This window comes from Haemorhous mexicanus, chromosome 12 (genome assembly GCF_027477595.1).
Source record: "Haemorhous mexicanus isolate bHaeMex1 chromosome 12, bHaeMex1.pri, whole genome shotgun sequence".
NCBI lineage: Eukaryota > Metazoa > Chordata > Aves > Passeriformes > Fringillidae > Haemorhous > Haemorhous mexicanus.
In genome coordinates this window covers 9,214,062-9,233,355 of record NC_082352.1, presented here as the reverse complement: position 1 = coordinate 9,233,355, position 19,294 = coordinate 9,214,062, and the positions used below count along the sequence as shown (strand labels likewise).

The 19,294-nt window shown below is 38.3% G+C and overlaps 1 protein-coding gene across 1 annotated transcript in view; it reads left to right on the top strand.

The window, feature by feature from the left end:
• NETO2 (neuropilin and tolloid like 2) overlaps nucleotides 1–19,294 on the top strand; it is a 32,900-nt gene that overhangs the window by 8,378 nt on the left and 5,228 nt on the right. The window contains exons 2-8 of the mRNA XM_059857046.1: nucleotides 3,659–3,715; nucleotides 5,164–5,304; nucleotides 7,122–7,370; nucleotides 9,475–9,519; nucleotides 9,609–9,736; nucleotides 13,474–13,702; nucleotides 17,514–17,627. Coding sequence (XP_059713029.1) covers nucleotides 3,659–3,715; nucleotides 5,164–5,304; nucleotides 7,122–7,370; nucleotides 9,475–9,519; nucleotides 9,609–9,736; nucleotides 13,474–13,702; nucleotides 17,514–17,627 — 963 coding nt within the window. The remainder of the gene's footprint in view (nucleotides 1–3,658; nucleotides 3,716–5,163; nucleotides 5,305–7,121; nucleotides 7,371–9,474; nucleotides 9,520–9,608; nucleotides 9,737–13,473; nucleotides 13,703–17,513; nucleotides 17,628–19,294) is intronic.

Sequence of the window (19,294 nt, the reverse complement as noted above, 5' to 3'; positions counted from 1 at the left end):
AATTAGTCTTTGAGATTTGAAATTATTTTACCAGGAAGTAGTATGAATTTAGGGCACCAAGAGATTCCTTTGTTGTTTTTAAAATGCACAAAAAATGATTAATGGAGACAGTCTGAAAGCTCTAAAAATATCCTGACTGATTATTTTTTGCCTTTTCTTTCCTTCTTGAGTATTGACAGACCTTGTTTACAGCCCCTTAACTCCTGTTGGCTTTCCCACATTATACTGTGTTATGTCAATGCACTCAGTTTAAGGCAAAACTACCTCAGGCAATCCTACCCAGTACTCTCAGGAAGAACAGGTAAGTCCTCTCCACCTTTTTGCCAGCAGCGTCTCACTGATGAAGACAGCACACATCCAGACCATTAGCCAGAGACACCTCTTTTCTTTATCATACAGTCACCCAGGATAAAAGTAGTGCCAAAGGAAGACCCTGGAACATTTGCTACCTGGGCTACTGAATGCAGCTTAAGGGTTGTTGAGAGCATGAGGAGGATGGGCATTGCCAGGGAAGGGCAAGAACAAGGTGAAAGAATTTAAAACTGAAGAGGATGGAAAAGGCAGGGAACAAACAGAAGGTGGCCCATACCTTCCCAGTCATGCATATAACATGACAAAAGGAATACAGTAAGACAGATATTCAACCCATATCTTCTGCAGTTGCCTGCATATTCATGCTGCTCTGCAAGGAATAGGCACTGTTTGTTTGCCTTTACACACATACAGGACTATTTATAGAAACAGCTCAGCTCTAGTGAAAGCCAATCAGGCCTTCTGAAGTCCTTTCAGGGGGGTTGTTTCTTTATCCACTTCAGCAAGAAGGGAAATCAATGGTTAGTGTAACACTAGTTAGTGTTAGTTAGTTCTTATGTTGTTTCCACCAGTACAATCACTGAAATAAATGCAGATGCATACTGAAATTTTTAAAAAATAGTGTATTGGAACAGTGGTAGCCATAGGAAAGAGCTGTACTAAATAAAAACCAAAGCAAACCAACAAACCCTCAATTTTTCACTGTTACTTGAAACTTACTATTTGCATTCATTTTGTTAGTCACATGTTAATTTCACTCACATTTCTCTGTGTGTTTGCTTTAAGAAAAAAAGCCAAAGCTCTTTTTGCTTTTTGAGAAGCAGCGTAAGTTACACAGAGCTTGCTCTGTCCTTGCAAAACAGAAGGTGGGCATAGCACATGTTTTAAGAAAGGTGAATGCAATAGAACATACTGCCACATGATTTACACAGGATTGGGGAAACTGCCTTTACTTTAACAATAAAAGTCAACATTGAAGTGTTGCACCAAAACCAGAGTAAGAAAAGAGATTGACAGCTTTATAACCACTGTCAAGATTCTCTGTAAGGGACAAGGGATCTCAGGAGTACAAATGCATTGGAAGTTCATGCAACTCATAAACTCAGATTTTTCAGTGTACAGTTTAAACACAGAAGCAGCAAAAATAAACTGTAAATAATTGTGAAATAATATCTATGTAAGGAATAGTAAAAACTAAAACCAGCTGAAAACTAATGTCAATCATATGTTAATAAAGATGGGATATTTGTTCATTTGCTTTAAAAACTAGTGAACATCCATAACTGAGTACCAGTAATGGGTGCTAGATAGTTTCTTCTGAAGGAGGAATTTTCAGTCTAGGGTGAGTCAGTAATGATTAGCAGCATCTGCTTTGTATTTGGATAATGACAGATAGTATATTTTAAAGTATATTAATATTGATGAAAATGCAGAATTATTGCAAAGATGAAAATTGAAAAACTACTTAAATCTTCACCTACTCTAACATAATCCATCCCTAAAAATCAAATAAGCTTCTAAGAACATAGCAGTTGTTTGCAAGACCCATATGGTATTTCAGAAAACACCCACAGTTATGAACAGACTTACACAGGAAAAAGTTGTTGGTGAGGAAAGTTTCAGAATGAAACACAGTCTACTTCAGTATGGGTAGAGAGAAGAAAGGGCAGCAGAAACATACAAAATAAAACATAAATGCTAGATGGACACTTTCAGGAGCAGACTTTGATTCCTTTAATCTTTTCCCAAGATAATATATCCATGCCAGTGCTGGAGGAGCATCTGGATGAGCTGAGTCAAGATCGCTGTGGTTCGCAGTCAGTGCATGCTCACTCTGCAACTCCAAAGGGCTCAAAGTCCAACAGCAACACAGGGAAAAGCACAGATGGAAAAAATGCCATTTCAACTGAGCCACTGAAATGCCTGAGCAACAAGGCAGGAAGGCTGGGAAAATAAAATTAATTTCTTGAAAATGACAATAAAATTCCTGCTGAAATCTCTTTTTTTGCCCTGCAGTGCTAAGGCCATGCCTGCCTGACAAGTAGATTAAGAACATGGGAAGGGCCATACCAGGTCACATCAAAGGTCCACCTTGCTTGGTATCTTCTTTTACAGAGATATAAAAACAGAATGAGTATAAAAATAGAGCAAATTATATTTGCCCCAAATACATCCCAGACTTCCAACAGCTTATGGCTTAAGGGGTTTCTGAAACAGAATTTTCTACCTCAAGGATGTGTTATGAATTATGTGCATTTAAAAAAAAGAAAAATCTTTGTTTAATTTGAACATGCCACCTGCTTGCTTTGTCTCACACCCCCTTGTTCTCTGCTGAAAGAGGTAAGCAGTAGTTGCTCAGTTCCCAATCTCCATGATACTTGTGGTTTTGTAACTTGTGTCCTATCTCCCCTCAGCTGTCTTCTGTCCAGGGCAGTCCAGGCCTGCTTAGGTAGTTCTGTAAGAGATCTGGCCAGAATTTCTGAGATACTCCAGATGCAAGCAAATGAAAGATTTGCAGAGTGGCATATTAATTTACTCGATTTCATTCTCTTTCCCCCTCCTGGTAATCCTAAACAATTTGAAGTGACAAAGTTGACAAAGCATTTTAGGACAATCTAAACATTAAGGCTGCTTTAAAATGCTGCTGCACTGTGGAATATGGAGTTTTTCATACATGCTGTTCATATGGATGCTTCTTGGGTGCAGGGAATGTGTAAATGTAAGGGAAAGGCCAAAAGTAAAACAGCCAGAAAGGAAGGAAAGAAAGAGAGAGGCTGTCCATCTCCAGAATGTGCATCTGCCCATTTTCTTCTGCCTCATCTTTTGCAGAAATCACTGGTATTGTGTGGCAGCATCACAACAACCAGTCTTGCAGGCACAAATCTGTGAAATGTATGGAGAGGTTAAGACCATGCAGTGTCTCCTGTGGTCCAGATTAACTTCTTGGAAGCTGGAGAAGTCTTGCACACATTATGCAAATAGAGTTTTAGGATAAATATGATTCATTATAGCAGTGAAACATCTTCTTTCAGGATATAAAAGTTTTATAGACAACAGATACCATGTAAACTCCAGAAAATCTTCTTTAAAGTCCCCTCAAACAATGAATTGCTGTTCTCATACACACTTTCTTGAGGAACCTGGAAGAAGAACCAGCAGTGCACATAGACTGCACTGATTTCATAAATTGAAATTTTAAAGAAAACACATTAATTATTAAATCTTTTTGCATGTTGTGAGTTGCTTTGGTCAGTGATGCCAGGATTTGCATGAACTGGGACTGCAGAAGATAGTCTATAGCTTTGAAGAATTACTGATGTTTTTCCTGTCCAATTTCTCTCATCAGTGTTGCTTGTAACAATCCTGGTAGTGGAAGGCATTGCTGTTGCACAGAAGACACAAGGTACAATTTTAGTTTGATGATTTTCTCTCAAAAAATGGAACAGTTTTATAACTTTTAATAGAGCAAAATAAGTGAAATGAAATATTTGTATTCAGGTATGAATAGCTCTTGAATTACCAGTATGAACTGCAGGATTTTCTATTTTCCCCCATTTGCTGCATTTTCTCCCAAATGAACAAAGCCATGCAGTCACAAAGAACAGGCAAGTTTCACTTTCCTAGGTAAAGTTCTACACTTTTAGATGTTAGAGGTGGGAAAGAAACCACCACAGAAATTCATGTTTTCTGTATCTGACAACAAGCTTTTCAAATAGTCCACCCACAAACATTTTTAAAGCCTGCTGAGTGGGGAAGGAATCAATTTCACAAAACCTTATTTTTTCATATGTGGGATTACCCACACTTAAGAGAGAAGAATTCCTTGAACTGCCACCTACAGAATTTCCTTGAAAAATTTCTGCAGAAGAGAGAGGGTTTTCACCCCCATAAATCAAAAAGCTGTCAAGGTACCAGTGGAAGGTGATGTAATTTACTGGAGGCATCTAAGACCTGTACCAGCATGGATGTCCTCTCACAGGTATGCAAATAAAAACTGTGTAAATATAAATAACACTATGAGTAGCCTGTGAGATTTAGGAAATATCTAGCAAAAGATACATATCCTGGGTCTTACTCTCTCCAATTCTGTGGATACCAAGGAGAAGGGCCAAAGGTACTTAAGAATGTCAGAGATTCCCAACCTCATATATATGGATGAGGAAATCTGAACCAAGCTCTGTGAATGATCCAGCATGAAGAATTACCTTACTAAACTGCATAATCTCAGTCACAGAACACATTTCCCTGCACATCCAGAAGAGGAGCTTTGATCCTAAATGAGACCTTTAGCTACAAGGGCAGTTTAGGAATTTCATTAACTACCATTGTTGTATTTAGTGTATTTGCATATTGAAATTCATTCTGCTGCAAACATCCTGTATTCCAACAAATTACTGTAAATAGATATCCCACCTTAGCATATTCTGGAATCAGGGTCAAAACCAATGAAAGCTGACAAATATTTCTGATTATATTTACATGGGAATGGAGATCACATAACCCATAAAATAATGGTATTGGCAGCCACTGTGACTATTTCACTTAGAAAGAAGAGTATCAAAAACCTGAACTGAGTTGGGTAAAAAAAAAAAAAAGTTACTCCCTCTCCTTTCCAAGGATCTCTGGATATATTTGAAAATCAAAAACTGTGATTTCTTTAGGATATACCCCTCCACAAAATTAAACATAAGATTTTCTTAGATAGATATTGAGTGCCTTTCAAGAGGGCTTGCAACCAAAATAATTTACTTTATTCTTTAGAGGCTATGTGTCATGCCAGAATTTTACTTTATCAAATCTGCATGCTTGTAGGAGAAACTTATTTGATCACTTTTTTTCTTTTTGCTTAAGGTGGGCAAAACATTGGAGTGAATCGCATTCCTCCCACCCAGTGTGACAACTGGGTCCGGACCAGTAATGGAGGACATTTTGCTTCACCAAACTACCCAAACATGTACCCACCCAATCAAGAGTGCATCTATATCTTAGAAGGTAGATGCTTCATCTCTGTTTTGTTTTGCTGTAATCTTATTGTTAAATGGAAAATCTTGAATTGTTAAAACTGTCATCTTACCCTGCTGTAAAGTATTGCATGGCCCTACTGGTAATATAATGAATTCTGCAGTCATTTACTTGAGCAAGAAGCTAAATTATCTTTCTCAAGTAATAACAACAAATAAATAAGAAATGCAAACATTAAGAAATTAGCTATGTAGAATAAGACCTTTCCTCACAGCCAAGAAAAGGAGCAGCATATCTACTGTAATCTATGAAGATATGGAATTAATAAGATAAAAATTGTAGCTTGTTTCCTTAATATCACTGATAATAGATTGCAAAAGATGAAGGCTATTTCATACCATGCTGTAATGTTCTATCTCACCAGCAGAAAACCTTTATGCTGTCCTTCATTAATAAAAAGATATATCTGGCTGCCATAGCACTGTACTAAAAATACAGAGATTTGTTACCACTGCTGAGGTCACTATTAAAATAATGTGATGAGGACAAAAAAATGTCATTAACTAGAATAAAACCATATTCCAATGAGAATATCTTAAATAAAGGCTGCAAAACTTGAGACACTCCAATTATTTTTCCTCTTATTAGAAGGCACCCAAACCCCACTGAAGTCAGCTAAAAATATTAGTCAGCCTAATCACCAGATTCATATCAATTAATTGAAATATTTCAAGTAATGAGGTTTGATGAGTTTTTATTTGTACCGCACAGCAGTGGTTCACAGGCCCCTCCTTTTTGCTTGTTCCCATGCACATCTTGGTTTTACACCTTTCCTGCCCAGGAATGCCCCAGGGAGCAGCCAGCCTGTCCTGCTGCAGGGCTGGGGCACAGGAGCAACTTCCAGCTCTCCTCAGTCCTTCCACAGAAACACTGTGGGTGCCTGAGAGGGACCAAGGCCCTCCAGAATTTCTAGCCAAGATCTGCTCCTTCATGCAGAGCACTGCCAACATTCCCAGCAGCTCCAAATGCGTGTAGCTCTTGTGAGTGAGGCAGAAGGTCTGCTGGGAGGGTTGGAGATGCCAGAGAAAATCCTTTTGGCATTCAGGACAAGCAGGCAGAGCTGTCACTCCAGAGCCAGCCAGGATCGGGAGGTTCACGTAGCGCAGCCGATGCCAAGAATGAGGAACACTGAAGCCATTCATACAGGAGAAGGTTCTGGGATCCAAACCACAGATGTGAGAGTCAGGACTTAGAGCTCTGATCCCAATCTGATGTTAGGCTGCCACAGGCTCAGACTCACCAACATCTGTAGCCACCTGCATATCATTGACATACATGAAGCACTTACACTTCTCTGAATATTCTAATAAAAGATGTCTTCTGTGAAAAGATCTACAGATTTGGACTTTATGTTTAAGAAATATTGAGTAGTTCTTCCTGTTTCTCTTTTCTATTATTTTCTGCATAGCTCAGTGTTTTGTCCTTTTTTATGTGTTTTGCTTTCACAGAACACTTGTTTTAATTTATATCTTAATATTTAACCTTGTTTGAATACCTTTGTATATATGTTCATATCTGTTCTATGTGCTGCATTAAATTAATGTTATTTCTGAATTTTCAACAATTAAGATGAGCAAGCAAAAAATTTTGTATGATTCTATGCAAAAGTAACTTTTAGAAAATAATTTTTAAAATTTTTGTAGCAGACTGCAGATGTGTTTTGAGAAGTTTCCAGTTTCTTTTTTATGTTGCTGTTTTGGAAGTCTGTCTCTTCATTACTTCACGTCTTTGTGTTTTTTTATCAAGATCTTCATTTAATCTTTTGCTCAATTTTTTTTTATGTCTAGCTGCTCCACGACAAAGAATTGAGTTGACCTTTGATGAACCTTATTACATAGAACCCTCATTTGAATGTCGGTTTGATCACCTGGAGGTTCGAGATGGACCTTTTGGGTTCTCCCCTCTCATTAATCGTTACTGTGGTCTGAAAAGTCCTGCACTAATTAGATCAACAGGGAGATTTATGTGGATCAAGTTTATTTCTGATGAGGAGCTGGAAGGAAAGGGATTTCAAGCAAAGTACTCATTTATACCAGGTAAAGATGTCTAAAATTCTGACAGAGTTAATGACTATCTGCTCCCATTGAGCTCTGTGGGTGTGTTTGTCCTCTCAGCCTAGAGCTGCATTTCAGCATGGGCACTTATAGAGGCACAGTGACAGTGTGATAGCCACAGTCTCAGTCCTTCTAATCCTACAGGGCACATGGCTAAAAACACTTGGGGAATCTTGACTGAAGGAAATTGCGGGTCTGTAGTTTGCTAGTGAGGAAGACAGTTGAGCTTGTTCACGCTGAAATCTTCAGCAGCACCCTTCTTTATTTCTCTATTTGTACCAGTTACACCAGTGGTAGGAAAGGAAAGACAACATATGCAAAGAGCTGCCTTTTCACCAGCCTCTCTTCTAGGCACGTAAGGCACTGGACAAAAACATCTGAACCAACTTTTCAATAGCACTCCAGCCAGATGCAAAACATTTAAAATCTCCATTCTGAAAACCCAGAGCAAATATCTGCACAGTCTAAGCACGAGCTCTCAGTATAGCTGGATTCCTTCAACCCTTGGGCTCAGACAACACAGGTGCTCTTTGCTCAAAGTGCTGTGTAGTTCACAGGTGCAAAGGAGAGGACAGTGTGCTGACAGTGCCTTTAGACAAACAAAAATTACATCTGCTCTGTGGCACTACTTAAACCTGGCAGGGCATCCTTCTTACGTGAAAACTTGACCTGATGTCCTTGTGCAGTGCTTGACTATTGTACTTCATAGATACTACACGTGTAGTTATCAGCATTTTATTGTCCTTTGGGACAAAAGGCAATATACAAATGTCAGCTCTACCACTTTGATAAATGTATACACAAACATAACTTCTTAATGTTATCTCTACCCCTGGAGCACATGAAAACACAATTCATGATTATATATTACTGCTTAGGGGTTTAGACTCAGAAACTTCAGATTAACATGGTGACCAAACCATTGGCAATTACATGATAAAATGCTTTCACAGGGACAGTACTTATGCATTTTGCTAAGTCCATTTCCGAAGCCATTTATTTCATCAACATCACTTTCAAAACTAAATGCATAGCTCATAGTTGCAGGCTGGAACTTTAAATGTACATTTAAACTGTATATTATTTTCACAATAGATTACAACAACTGAGGGACAGATATTTTTCTTTTCCTTCCTCTTCATTTATATGAAGTGGGGGAAAATATTTTACAGTTGTGAAAATGAAAGGGAACATATGCACATTGCCTGCTACATAAAAAAATCAGCTTGCAAAAAAGGTTGAAAACCTTGCAAAATTTTTCATACAGTGATCGTAGATTTTCACTATAGGTAAATAAAAAGAGGAGGACAAAGAAGGCATGTTCTGAACTGTGCTGAGTCTTAAGCTCCGGACTGAGGCATTCTAGGGGAAGTGATGAACTTCCTATACAGAAAAAATAATTTATAGGATCACAGAAAGAGCCAAACTCTGGACCTTCATTTGGAAAAGAACCTTGTACCAAACCAGTGTGCACTTTTGCATGAACTAGGGCTTTCTTTGCATAGAACAGCATTTTCTAAACCATGTCTAGAGCTGTTCTACGTGGCCTAATACAAGAGATAGATAACCCAGGGAAAAGTACCTTTAGGACTGAACAGCCTTCTTCACATACTTTTTAAAGAGCAGTTAGCAATTTCTAAGTGTTGATATATTCTGCTAAGCTCAGTTCAAATTGTTCAGAACTACATTGACAGCAGTCTGATAAAATAAATCTAAATAAGCTTTTTGCACAGAGAAAGATCCCCTGTACTCTTGTGGAGCTCCAGCAGCTTCAGTGAAAACTAACACAGTTAAATTCAGAATATAATGTAGGACCAAAATACTGAATAGTAATTTTTGGTGGTATGCTAGAAATCTGAGCTGTCAGGGTGGAATTGCCTTTTTCAGATAAGGTCAGTTTTTGTGGCATAATGTTCTCATCTAAAAAAACTTTGTCTTTATATGCTCCAATTGATTCAGTAACTTTCTGGCAATTTTTTTTTGGTGACATAATAAAAAATGGACACAATCTGCAGATAATACTAAAGCTTGAAGTGATTCTCAAGCACTGATAGCCCTTGTGATTCATGACTTCTTTCTATTACAGATCCTGACTTCACTTACCTAGGAGGTATTTTAAATCCCATCCCAGGTATAGTATTACAGTAACAATTTCTTTATACATGAAATTTTAAATTAATGTCATATTGCATTTGACAGCAAGGTCTATCTTCTCCCTAGACTGCCAGTTTGAGCTCTCAGGAGCTGATGGAATAGTACGTTCCAGTCAAGTAGAACAAGAAGGAAAAACAAAACCAGGACAAGCAGTTGACTGTATCTGGACAATTAAAGCCACTCCAAATGCTAAGGTGGGTTTTGTTCATATAATTCAGTATATAATGAGTTTCTGTGGCAGCAGCAACAGGTAATGGTCACTAACTGTGATCTGCATAATGTTGTACTTTATTGAAATGAGTCATGTAGCAGTGGCTTAGGAAATCCAGAGAGAGAATTATTTCTGAAATGAAATTTATATAAGTCCATAGTGCTGGCTTCCTATTTGAAGCTTCAAATACTAAATAACTGTGAGAACTGTTGAAGCAACAATTTTCAGGGGCATTTGACTTGGATCCTGGTTTTATTGGAAGACTGCAGGCAAAAATGCTGGCTGACATCTTCAGTAATTTCCAGTAAATCTCACTGCCAAAACTGAATGTTTTGCCTCCAGTGGTTCTACTGGAGAATGTGGTTCTGTTCAAAGTCAACAGAACATGTGTCTGCTTCTCCCGTGTAATTCACAATCCAGCAGCTTGAAACCCACTTTCATCAGCAGTCTGAGCTAAATGGAAAAGCTTTACCTTGTTAGGCAGAGAGCAGGATAAAATCCTATTCACAACCCCAAAATACAATAGCTAAAGCCTGAATCATATTAGCTTCAGAGTAATATTCATTAAATATGTTGCACAGAAGAGCACATACTTTTCTCCATAGAGAATACACATCTTTAACTTTGCTTCTGCTTGCACATACATAAAAATTAAAAACTATTTTGAAGCAGTAGCTGCCAAGATAACAGATCTTCCCTCTGCCTTCTTAGACACCTCTAACAACTAACCAGCCCCGTTAACCACCTTGCAAGTGCATTCTAAAATAGTGACCAAAAAGATGATAAGTAGAGGACAAGACATGAAAGAAATTAAAAGTCCATTAATATATTTGAGCCTTTGAGGAAGTGAGTCAGTTCCCAAGAGCCCTATACTAGTCTAAGTAATAGACGCAGTTCTTCCAGAAACAATAACAAACCCATTTTCTCTCTACTTTGCCATTGAGTGCACCAGGTCTTGTGCTTAAGTATTTTAATAAATTATTGAATGTTGCCAGAAGGCAGAGTTATAGTTGGGTGAGTCCTGAAATTAGATCATCATCCTAAATTATTGATTTAAAACATTACAGAAAAATAATTCTTAGTATTCTGACAGAGGTTTCTCAAGCTTCAATTCAGGCAGAATTATGATGATAAAATCCATTAGATCTGATACAGTGCAGTCTCTTGAGAAAAATAAGCATAGACATTTTTAAATTCTTCAATTTGATTTTGTAATAAAAATAAACTTTTAAAACTGACACAAGTGCAGCAATGAAAGTACTTTTAAAATGTGTATAGCAGACACTTAATAAATTATGTCCAGATTTCATAAAATTACCAGAATAATCAATATAATGTAAGAGTAAGGACCTTTTATACTTGTCTAGCACATTAATCCAAAGGAGCATGTGAAGAGATGAGCACTTTTAATGGGATTATTCCTTTCTTATCATACAAATAATAGCTCTACTAAAAGTGTGCTAAATTATTTTTAGTTTCCATTATAATTTTGTAGCAGATATATGAAGTCAATCATTAAAGGAAAATACCATCTCTCAGCCCAAATCCTAGCAATTACAGCTCGCATGCATGTTTTTGTGATAAGTCATCAGTGGAAAACAGGTTCTCAATGTGGCTGACAATTTCCAGCAGTAAATCTTAGCAAAAACAGCAGGGGGGAAAAAAAAAGAAATTGGAAGAGAATAAAAAATACATATGCTGAAAATCATGAAACAGTGAGGTGAAGCATGAGCTAATATGGCACTGGCTGCACCTTCAGTAGAATGTGCAAGGGAAGGCAGTGCTGGCCAACCTGCTTCTGAAAGCACTGGAAAGGAAAAACCACGGGGCACAAGTGTCACCTGTCTTTCTCTTTCCCATGTTTTCAATAAAGCCTGATAGCTGTAGGAATGGGGAGGAGAATATATTGTTTTGTCTCCTAGAGGTGGCTGGTAGCAAGCTATGGCAAATGGGCAGCAAACTGGCTTCTAGAGCCCAAGAGTGGGCTTCATCTGCCCTGACCTCCTGCACCCCACCTGAGCAGGGGTCCCAGAGTCCTTGGGCAGATGCTCACAGCCCCGTGTGCAGGGCTCTGTCCCCATCCTTTGGTAGTGCTCACAGCCCCGTGTGCAGGGCTCTGTCCCCATCCTTTGGTAGATGCTCACAGCCCCGTGTGCAGGGCTCTGTCCCCATCCTTGGGCAGATGCTCACAGCCCCGTGTGCAGGGCTCTGTCCATTCCTTTGGCAGATGCTCACAGCCCCGTGTGCAGGGCTCTGTCCATTCCTTTGGCAGATGCTCACAGCCCCGTGTGCAGGGGCTCTGTCCCCATCCTTTGGCAGATGCTCACAGCCCCGTGTGCAGGGGCTCTGTCCATTCCTTTGGCAGATGCTCACAGCCCCGTGTGCAGGGGCTCTGTCCCCATCCTTTGGCAGATGCTCACAGCCCCGTGTGCAGGGCTCTGTCCATTCCTTTGGTAGATGCTCACAGCCCCGTGTGCAGGGCTCTGTCCCCATCCTTTGGCAGATGCTCACCGCCCCGTGTGCAGGGGCTCTGTCCCCATCCTTTGGCAGATGCTCACAGCCCCGTGTGCAGGGCTCTGTCCATTCCTTTGGTAGATGCTCACAGACCCGTGTGCAGGGGCTCTGCCTCTGCAGCTGCCCCGGTGGCGGCGGGACAGGAGGTCGGGAGCGGTGCTCACACAGCCCCGGTGCGGCGGGACACGCAGGAGGCTCGTGGACGGGGAAGCAGCACCTCAGGCTCCACCTGGGCACATTGCTTCTGTGGCAGCACAATGGCTGTCTAAGAATTTTTAAAGTGTAAAACGGCCTTTGCAGCGTGTTTAAGTGACTTGGTTTCATATATCAAAATTTTCAGAATTTTGAGAATTCCAATACAGCCTTTGAAGATTTTCAAAAGCCTTTTGATGTTAATGTAATTTTAACTGAGTTACAATCTTGCACAAGTTTCCTGCTCCAGCAAAATAAATTATTTACTTACTCTTTAAATACCATCCCAATCTTCTAATTTCTTTGCCGCATGTGTTCTAACACGTATGCTGCCTTCTCTTGGATTAGATTTCTGCTTTTAGAAGTATTAAGATTAGCTTAAATTCATTAATTCTTCCTACACAGCCAGCTTACTTCTCTCTCATTTCCATTTTTATTCAAATTACTCCTGACTTCATGGTTTGTGTCTTCCATAACACAGCTATGGTTCAGTAATTAGCTTTCATTCTGAAGCAATAAATTTTAATTTCCTTATTTTACTTCAGAGCTTTTCTGACTAGACTCCTTCCCCCTATATTTTAACATTGTTTTTATGAATTAGAAAGAAAGGAAAGAGAACAGTCAAAATACTTTAAAAATTATTTCAGTACTTTTATGCATTCCTTATATCTCTTTCTAGAGAAACAGACTTCACATTTAGCATAATTCTTGGGGGTTTCTTCACCAAGTGTGTTGCTTTGTAGTGTTTTTCCAAAGGGAGCAGAAATAAAGTAAATTTTTAAATAAGGATTGTTTTGGAGAACAGGGAGAAGTGAAATGGATACCCAAGATTAATGTCAGGTAATGCTCCACATGGACATCTAATGAGAAAATCTAAGTTCAAAAGTGTTGTGAATTGGGAATTACATTTATCTGTAAGGGAAGAAAACATCTTATTCAAGATTTGCTAAGAAATCTCAGTAAAAACTCTCAGTATTTCTTCTCCTAAAGACATTGATTCCTCTTTTCTAACAGATCTACATGCGATTTCTGGACTATCAAATGGAGCATTCCAATGAATGCAAAAGGAACTTTGTTGCTGTGTATGATGGGAGCAGTTCCATTGAGAACCTGAAGGCCAAGTTCTGCAGCACAGTGGCCAACGATGTGACGCTGCAGACAGGGACAGGCGTGGTGCGCATGTGGGCCGATGAAGGCAGCAGACTGAGCCGCTTCAGAATGCTCTTCACCTCCTTTGTGGATCGTAAGTACAGCTAAAGTGCCCATTCTCCTGGTCAAGGATTTTGGGGAAAGCATCAGCTGTTATATTAAGTAGCAGGAAAACAGGAAAAAGGTTTTTTCTGTTTTCTTCACATACTAGCAGGTAAATTAGCTAATTGCTTTATTACATTTCCAACATGGTTCCTGAAGAAAAGCTTTCCTCCATCCTTAAAAGGCTTATTTTCCATTTGAATTCAGCAATACTGCCCTAGGCTACATCCTTCTCACAAAAACACATCCTTCCCTACAAATGAGCACAGACTTAATTCAAAAAGACAGCAGTAGGACTGAAGCATTGCTCTCTCACTAGTGCCCAGTTCCCTGCCAGACACCACAACAGGCTCTTCTTAAGGCCACTCTGGATGTTCAGAAGAGCAGAAAACATGCCTGATCCTGTAAAGTCTTGCTCTACTTCCTAAACACAGCCCTGTCTTCAACTGCGGGTCTGGAACTACAGCCCCTCCAGCCAAGCTGCTCCCTTATCCCCAGCTGCATTTGGCTCTAATGGACCCCACATGTGCTCCCTTAGCAAAGCCCTGTGGTGTTGCACAACCATAGAGAAGTAGTTAAATTCAAGTTTATTCAAGAAGCCTGTAATTAAAGCTGAGTTGTAAATGCCATCTGGATTTTTGTTTGGATTCCATAGCCTGGGTTAGTTTTTATTCTCATTGTAAATTAAGATGTTTCTTGAAAGCAGGTTTTTTTGTGAAATTTTTTTTCTTCTAAGGGTGTTATACCTGAATGGAATTTTATTGCCTCACATATTTATAGAGGACAACACCGTCCACACTGCAGAACCATTGCAGTGCCTTTTATATGGCACTAAAGCAGATTGAGTTCAGAACTGCAGAACAGATCTGAGATACATGGGGAGAGCTGAATGAAATATTCCCATTTCAGGAAGTCAGACCTATGCTTGTGATAAAGGTTTTCAAAAAGTTCTGCTTGAGGAATAAATAGTACAGATTTACTAACAAAAAAATTACTTTCCTGATAGAACATATCTGTAGCCAGTCCTGAATGAGATCCTGGTCACTAAATTGCAGGTCACTAAAACGAGATTCTGGTCACTAAAAGTTCAGGTTACAGGTAGCTTTTATGCTCTGTTCCATAAACCAGTAAATTTTAACATAGGAGAAAAGCTACTTTTTATGAAACAACCTTTCTAAAGTAACAGATATGTATAAGAGAAATATATTCTGGCTTACTTTGAGTACATGGTAGTAAGGAACAGTTGCATGCTTCAAGCTAGTCTATTGCTTAGCCTACAAGAGGCATTTAATAAGCTTTAGCTATTGAGAATTTAAATAAATGTCTGTTTTAAGTACAGTTTGCAAAAATTGATATCTGCTTTTCCACTAGCTTTTATTTCAATACAATTATTAACATTGGTGATAGTGCAAGTTTTCTAGGTTTCAATGTAGAAAAAGCTATGAATTTTGTCAGGGAAATTGTCTATTTATATTATAATTATTGGAGTGGTTTTTTTTTTTTATCGTTGAGTTTGGATTTTTGGGGGGTTTGTGGGGGGTTTTTAATGCAAGACATTGAAATACTAAATACTCCAAAGGTAGATAACTTTCCAAATTTATGAGTTTAAAGCAATTCAAGTCATTGGCAGAAGAAAATCTGCAAATGTATGTGGTTATTGTTATTTACCTGAGATACTGCCTTTCTTGGATAGGGTCATTGAAAAGTATATGGTTGTAAAGTGTTTCAAGTATTTTTATATAATCTAGTCATAAGCAATTGAAAAAAAGTGAATCTGAGCTTATTTTATTTTCAGATTGTTAAGCTACCTTTCTCTTCTACCTTGCTAATGATTTGTAATTACATGAAGCCAACCATGAAAATGATCAATATTTCTGGAAGGATTTCCATAAATGGACTAATAGTGCATGACAGTCACCTAACACACACCTAGCACTGCTTGCAGGTTTGACTAAGTAATTCAGCTAACAGCAATGTGAAAAATCAATGTATTTGATTCCTGGCTTGATTCAATAGATGAGTAATGCTGGATACTGTGAGCATTGCACCACTTTTGGGCAGCTCTTATGAGAGGAGTCCAGCTATGTCCTTGAAATCCTAGGCTGGAATTGATCAACCATTGTGACTTTTAGACTTCAAACTCCCCAGATAACAAACAAAAGCAAAATAAGTCCATTTGTCCCATCTTCATGAACTGTGAACAAAAGCCATGCCCATAAAAATTTAAAGGGACTACACAAACATGTAAAGTAGAGACTGTGCTGGCAGATGGAGAAGCAACAGCAGATTTCATCAACCAAATACAGAACTGTAAAAAAATTCACCTGTTCAGGGAAATGAGAAGGAGAATATGTTTAATATGTTTCCATTATGGCCTAACTGACAGAACAGGCCTGACCTCAACCTTCTGAAGGAGTGATCCTGTTTTAAAGCAGTGCTCTTCAGGCTAGATCTGCTCTCCAAACAATTACATTCTCAGCTCACTTGAGCAAGGAAGTGATGTGATAGTTACTGTTACATTTTTAAGCACTGAGATTCCATAGATAAACTGTTCCAAAATACCCTCTAAGTATGTTCTGTATTCATACTTGCACTACAATTAAAGCAAGTTCTTGTATGGAACTTCTTACCAGATTGCTAGGGTTAAGCAGTAACAGCAAATACAAAAGCTTAAAACCAATGAGTGTAGGTTACCCAGCTTCAGTGGAGTAAGCCATGGAAAGACAATACATATTTAATTTAGGAATGCAAAATCAAAATTAAAGGTTCAAATGTTCTTTTTCTCTTAGGCATAACTCCTCTTTTTGTCATTGAGATTCTCAAGCCTAACAGAATGACTAAGTGAGAAATGCAGTGTTCAGGAGCAGTCATTCCCTCTGCTCTACCCTTTGGGTTTCCTGTTATGTTTCAGAGAATCCAGACTGCTCAAGAACACATTCTTTCTGTGAAACCAAATAGTGGAATGTCTATGACTCCTCTAATAACACACATTTCCATCATAAAAATACCACATTACTGAAACAAAGGGAAAACCAGTTTCTTGGATTTTTGGTGCCCTGAATTTATAAATAATTCCCTACATATATGATACAAACCCTGAAAAGAATGATTACTACTTTCTAATATCTTTTTTTTTTAATGTCAAGGATCTGTAACAAATACTCACAAAAACATGGGGCAGCCTTCTAGTTAATTTCTGTCTTCAAATTTCTGACTATATATAGATAGATACATAAAAAGGTAAACTGTTCTCTCTCAATCCCTGCATTAGCTCTAATAGGAGGATCCAAGAGCTTTTGATCCACAAGCAGGAATGACTGAGATGCCTCTAGTTATTGAAATTTCTTGCAGTTACTGAAACAGTCCTCCACAAGCTGAAATCTGATTTGCCTTAAGATAGTAATGGGCTCTAAAATGCAGATGTTCAGGGAGTGCTTCACAACATCCACACAGCAGATGCTCCACAGAATAAATATATCATTGATATTGAGCATGTGATTTTTAAGTTCTTAAAGACACGTACTAAAACCTTCTTCCATCATCTGTGTTTTGTGACTGTCTCTATTTGCTCCCTACCCCTTTGGAGCAAGAATGGGGTTTGTAGTATTGATAATAGTGAAATTGCTGAAAGCAATTACATGGAGAGAGAAAAGCATCATAGTGATGTGCAAGAGAAGTGATTGTGTTTGAAACAGAGAGGAAGAATGCATGTTAAAAACCCCAGATATAGGAAGTTAATAGTTTTATTGCAAGGCATCAATTACTGAAAATTCTGAATGTTTTCTTTCTCTTCTCTCCTGCAGCTCCCTGCTCAGGCAACACTTACTTCTGCCATAGCAACATGTGCATCAATAATTCTTTAGTCTGCAATGGCATTCAGAACTGTGCATACCCTTGGGATGAGAATCACTGCAGAGGTGAATATAGTGCAAACCACAGCCTTTATGAGCTAGGCTGGTCAGTTTGCCTTTCAAGAAAGTCATGAAATGTCTTTTTCCTGGAAATATGCTGAAGACAGCTATTCTACTAATCTCAGGAAGGTGTTCCAAATTTTTTATTTAAACTCAGGACACATGTAAGCATCCTGAATATTGATCTTACTGCTTTTAACTAAATTTCTTCCTCTTCAGCATATACTCTCTATTTTAAAAGGATATCAGCTTGATAAGAACTAGAATTTTGTATTTTTGAGGCTGCATCCTATCAATTTCTGAACTTTATTAAAGCAAGGATTGTAGGGAGAGGTAATGCCTTTTAGAGATAAAAATAAAGAGCTGAAAAAACACAGAACTAAGTTTTCAAGCACAAAAAACCTCTCAGGGTTGTAATAGAAGCAACAATCCTCAAAGACAATTTTAAAACATTTGTTTAGAGTTATAAATCACAGGCTATTTCAGGATAAGTTCAACTGCTGTATATGGTGTGAGAAAGGATGGAAGGAAGGAGGAATTGTTAGGGAGCATGAAATAAACACTTATGGAATACAGACACATGTAAATTCCTGCTTCGAGAACAGGGCTTGGGAGTATTATTTCAATCATTACAACTACAGTAAAGACTTGTTTCAATATCAGGCTTTGTAGGAAAAATTCTCATAATTTGAAGAAATTGTTTTTCTGTTAAAGCACAGACATTCTCCTGTGCTTCAAGAACAGCTCAGTTGTCAGAGCTGAACAAAACCAGTCTAAGGTCAACAATTTTTCTTGCTACAGAAAACAATAGAACAAAACCACTTGGGGTTGTTTGCTTAGGGTTTTTTGACAAATAGAATGGCAACAATAGGTCTGAACACAAAACTCCAGAAGATTTAAATATGTATTCCATTTCAAAGAGAAACCTTCAAAGAGAAACAAAAAGGTTAAAATCTTCTCTATAGAAAGTCTTGAAAGAAAATTTGTTTTCAATGCAAAAATCCTGCTTGCATTTTTTAATTAAATAAACACTAAAAAAATTCTACTTGTTAATTGCATTTTAGGTAAAAAATTAATTCACACCACTAATAGATATTCTAATGTAAGGCATATTATGGACGTTTTCCAGTCAACAAAACTGGTCCATAACTCCCAAGTTTGCAATGTAAAACTAAACTTCCTCTAAACAATCCTTACCTTTGATAATACTCAATATTCCCTTCTAAGTTTAATTTCTAGATCTCTTTCCCATCTTTACCAACTGTTTTCTAGACTCTCCCCTAGAATTCACGTCACTAATTTACTGCAGTACTAAAAAAATTAATTCCATAAAAACTGTATCTTTCCCAATATTTGTAAGTTGCTGTATCTGATGTTGAATAACCCATCATGTTTTATGTTGAATGCAATCTAAATTCTGCTGTAATACTTGCACAGCAGAAATTAAGAGACAGCTGAAGACTAGATCCACATTGCCAGCTAAGGGAGACTGATGCAACCAAATAAGCAATTCTTAGCCGTAGAAAGAGAGCTGCTCACAATTGTGCTCAGTTCCTGCAGGCACCCAGAGTTCTCATTTAGTCCATATCAATAGCTACATAAATCTGAGCATATTGTGACCTACTTATGCCTAAGCCCTGTAACACAAAAATTGATAGAGAAGTCAGTTGTGT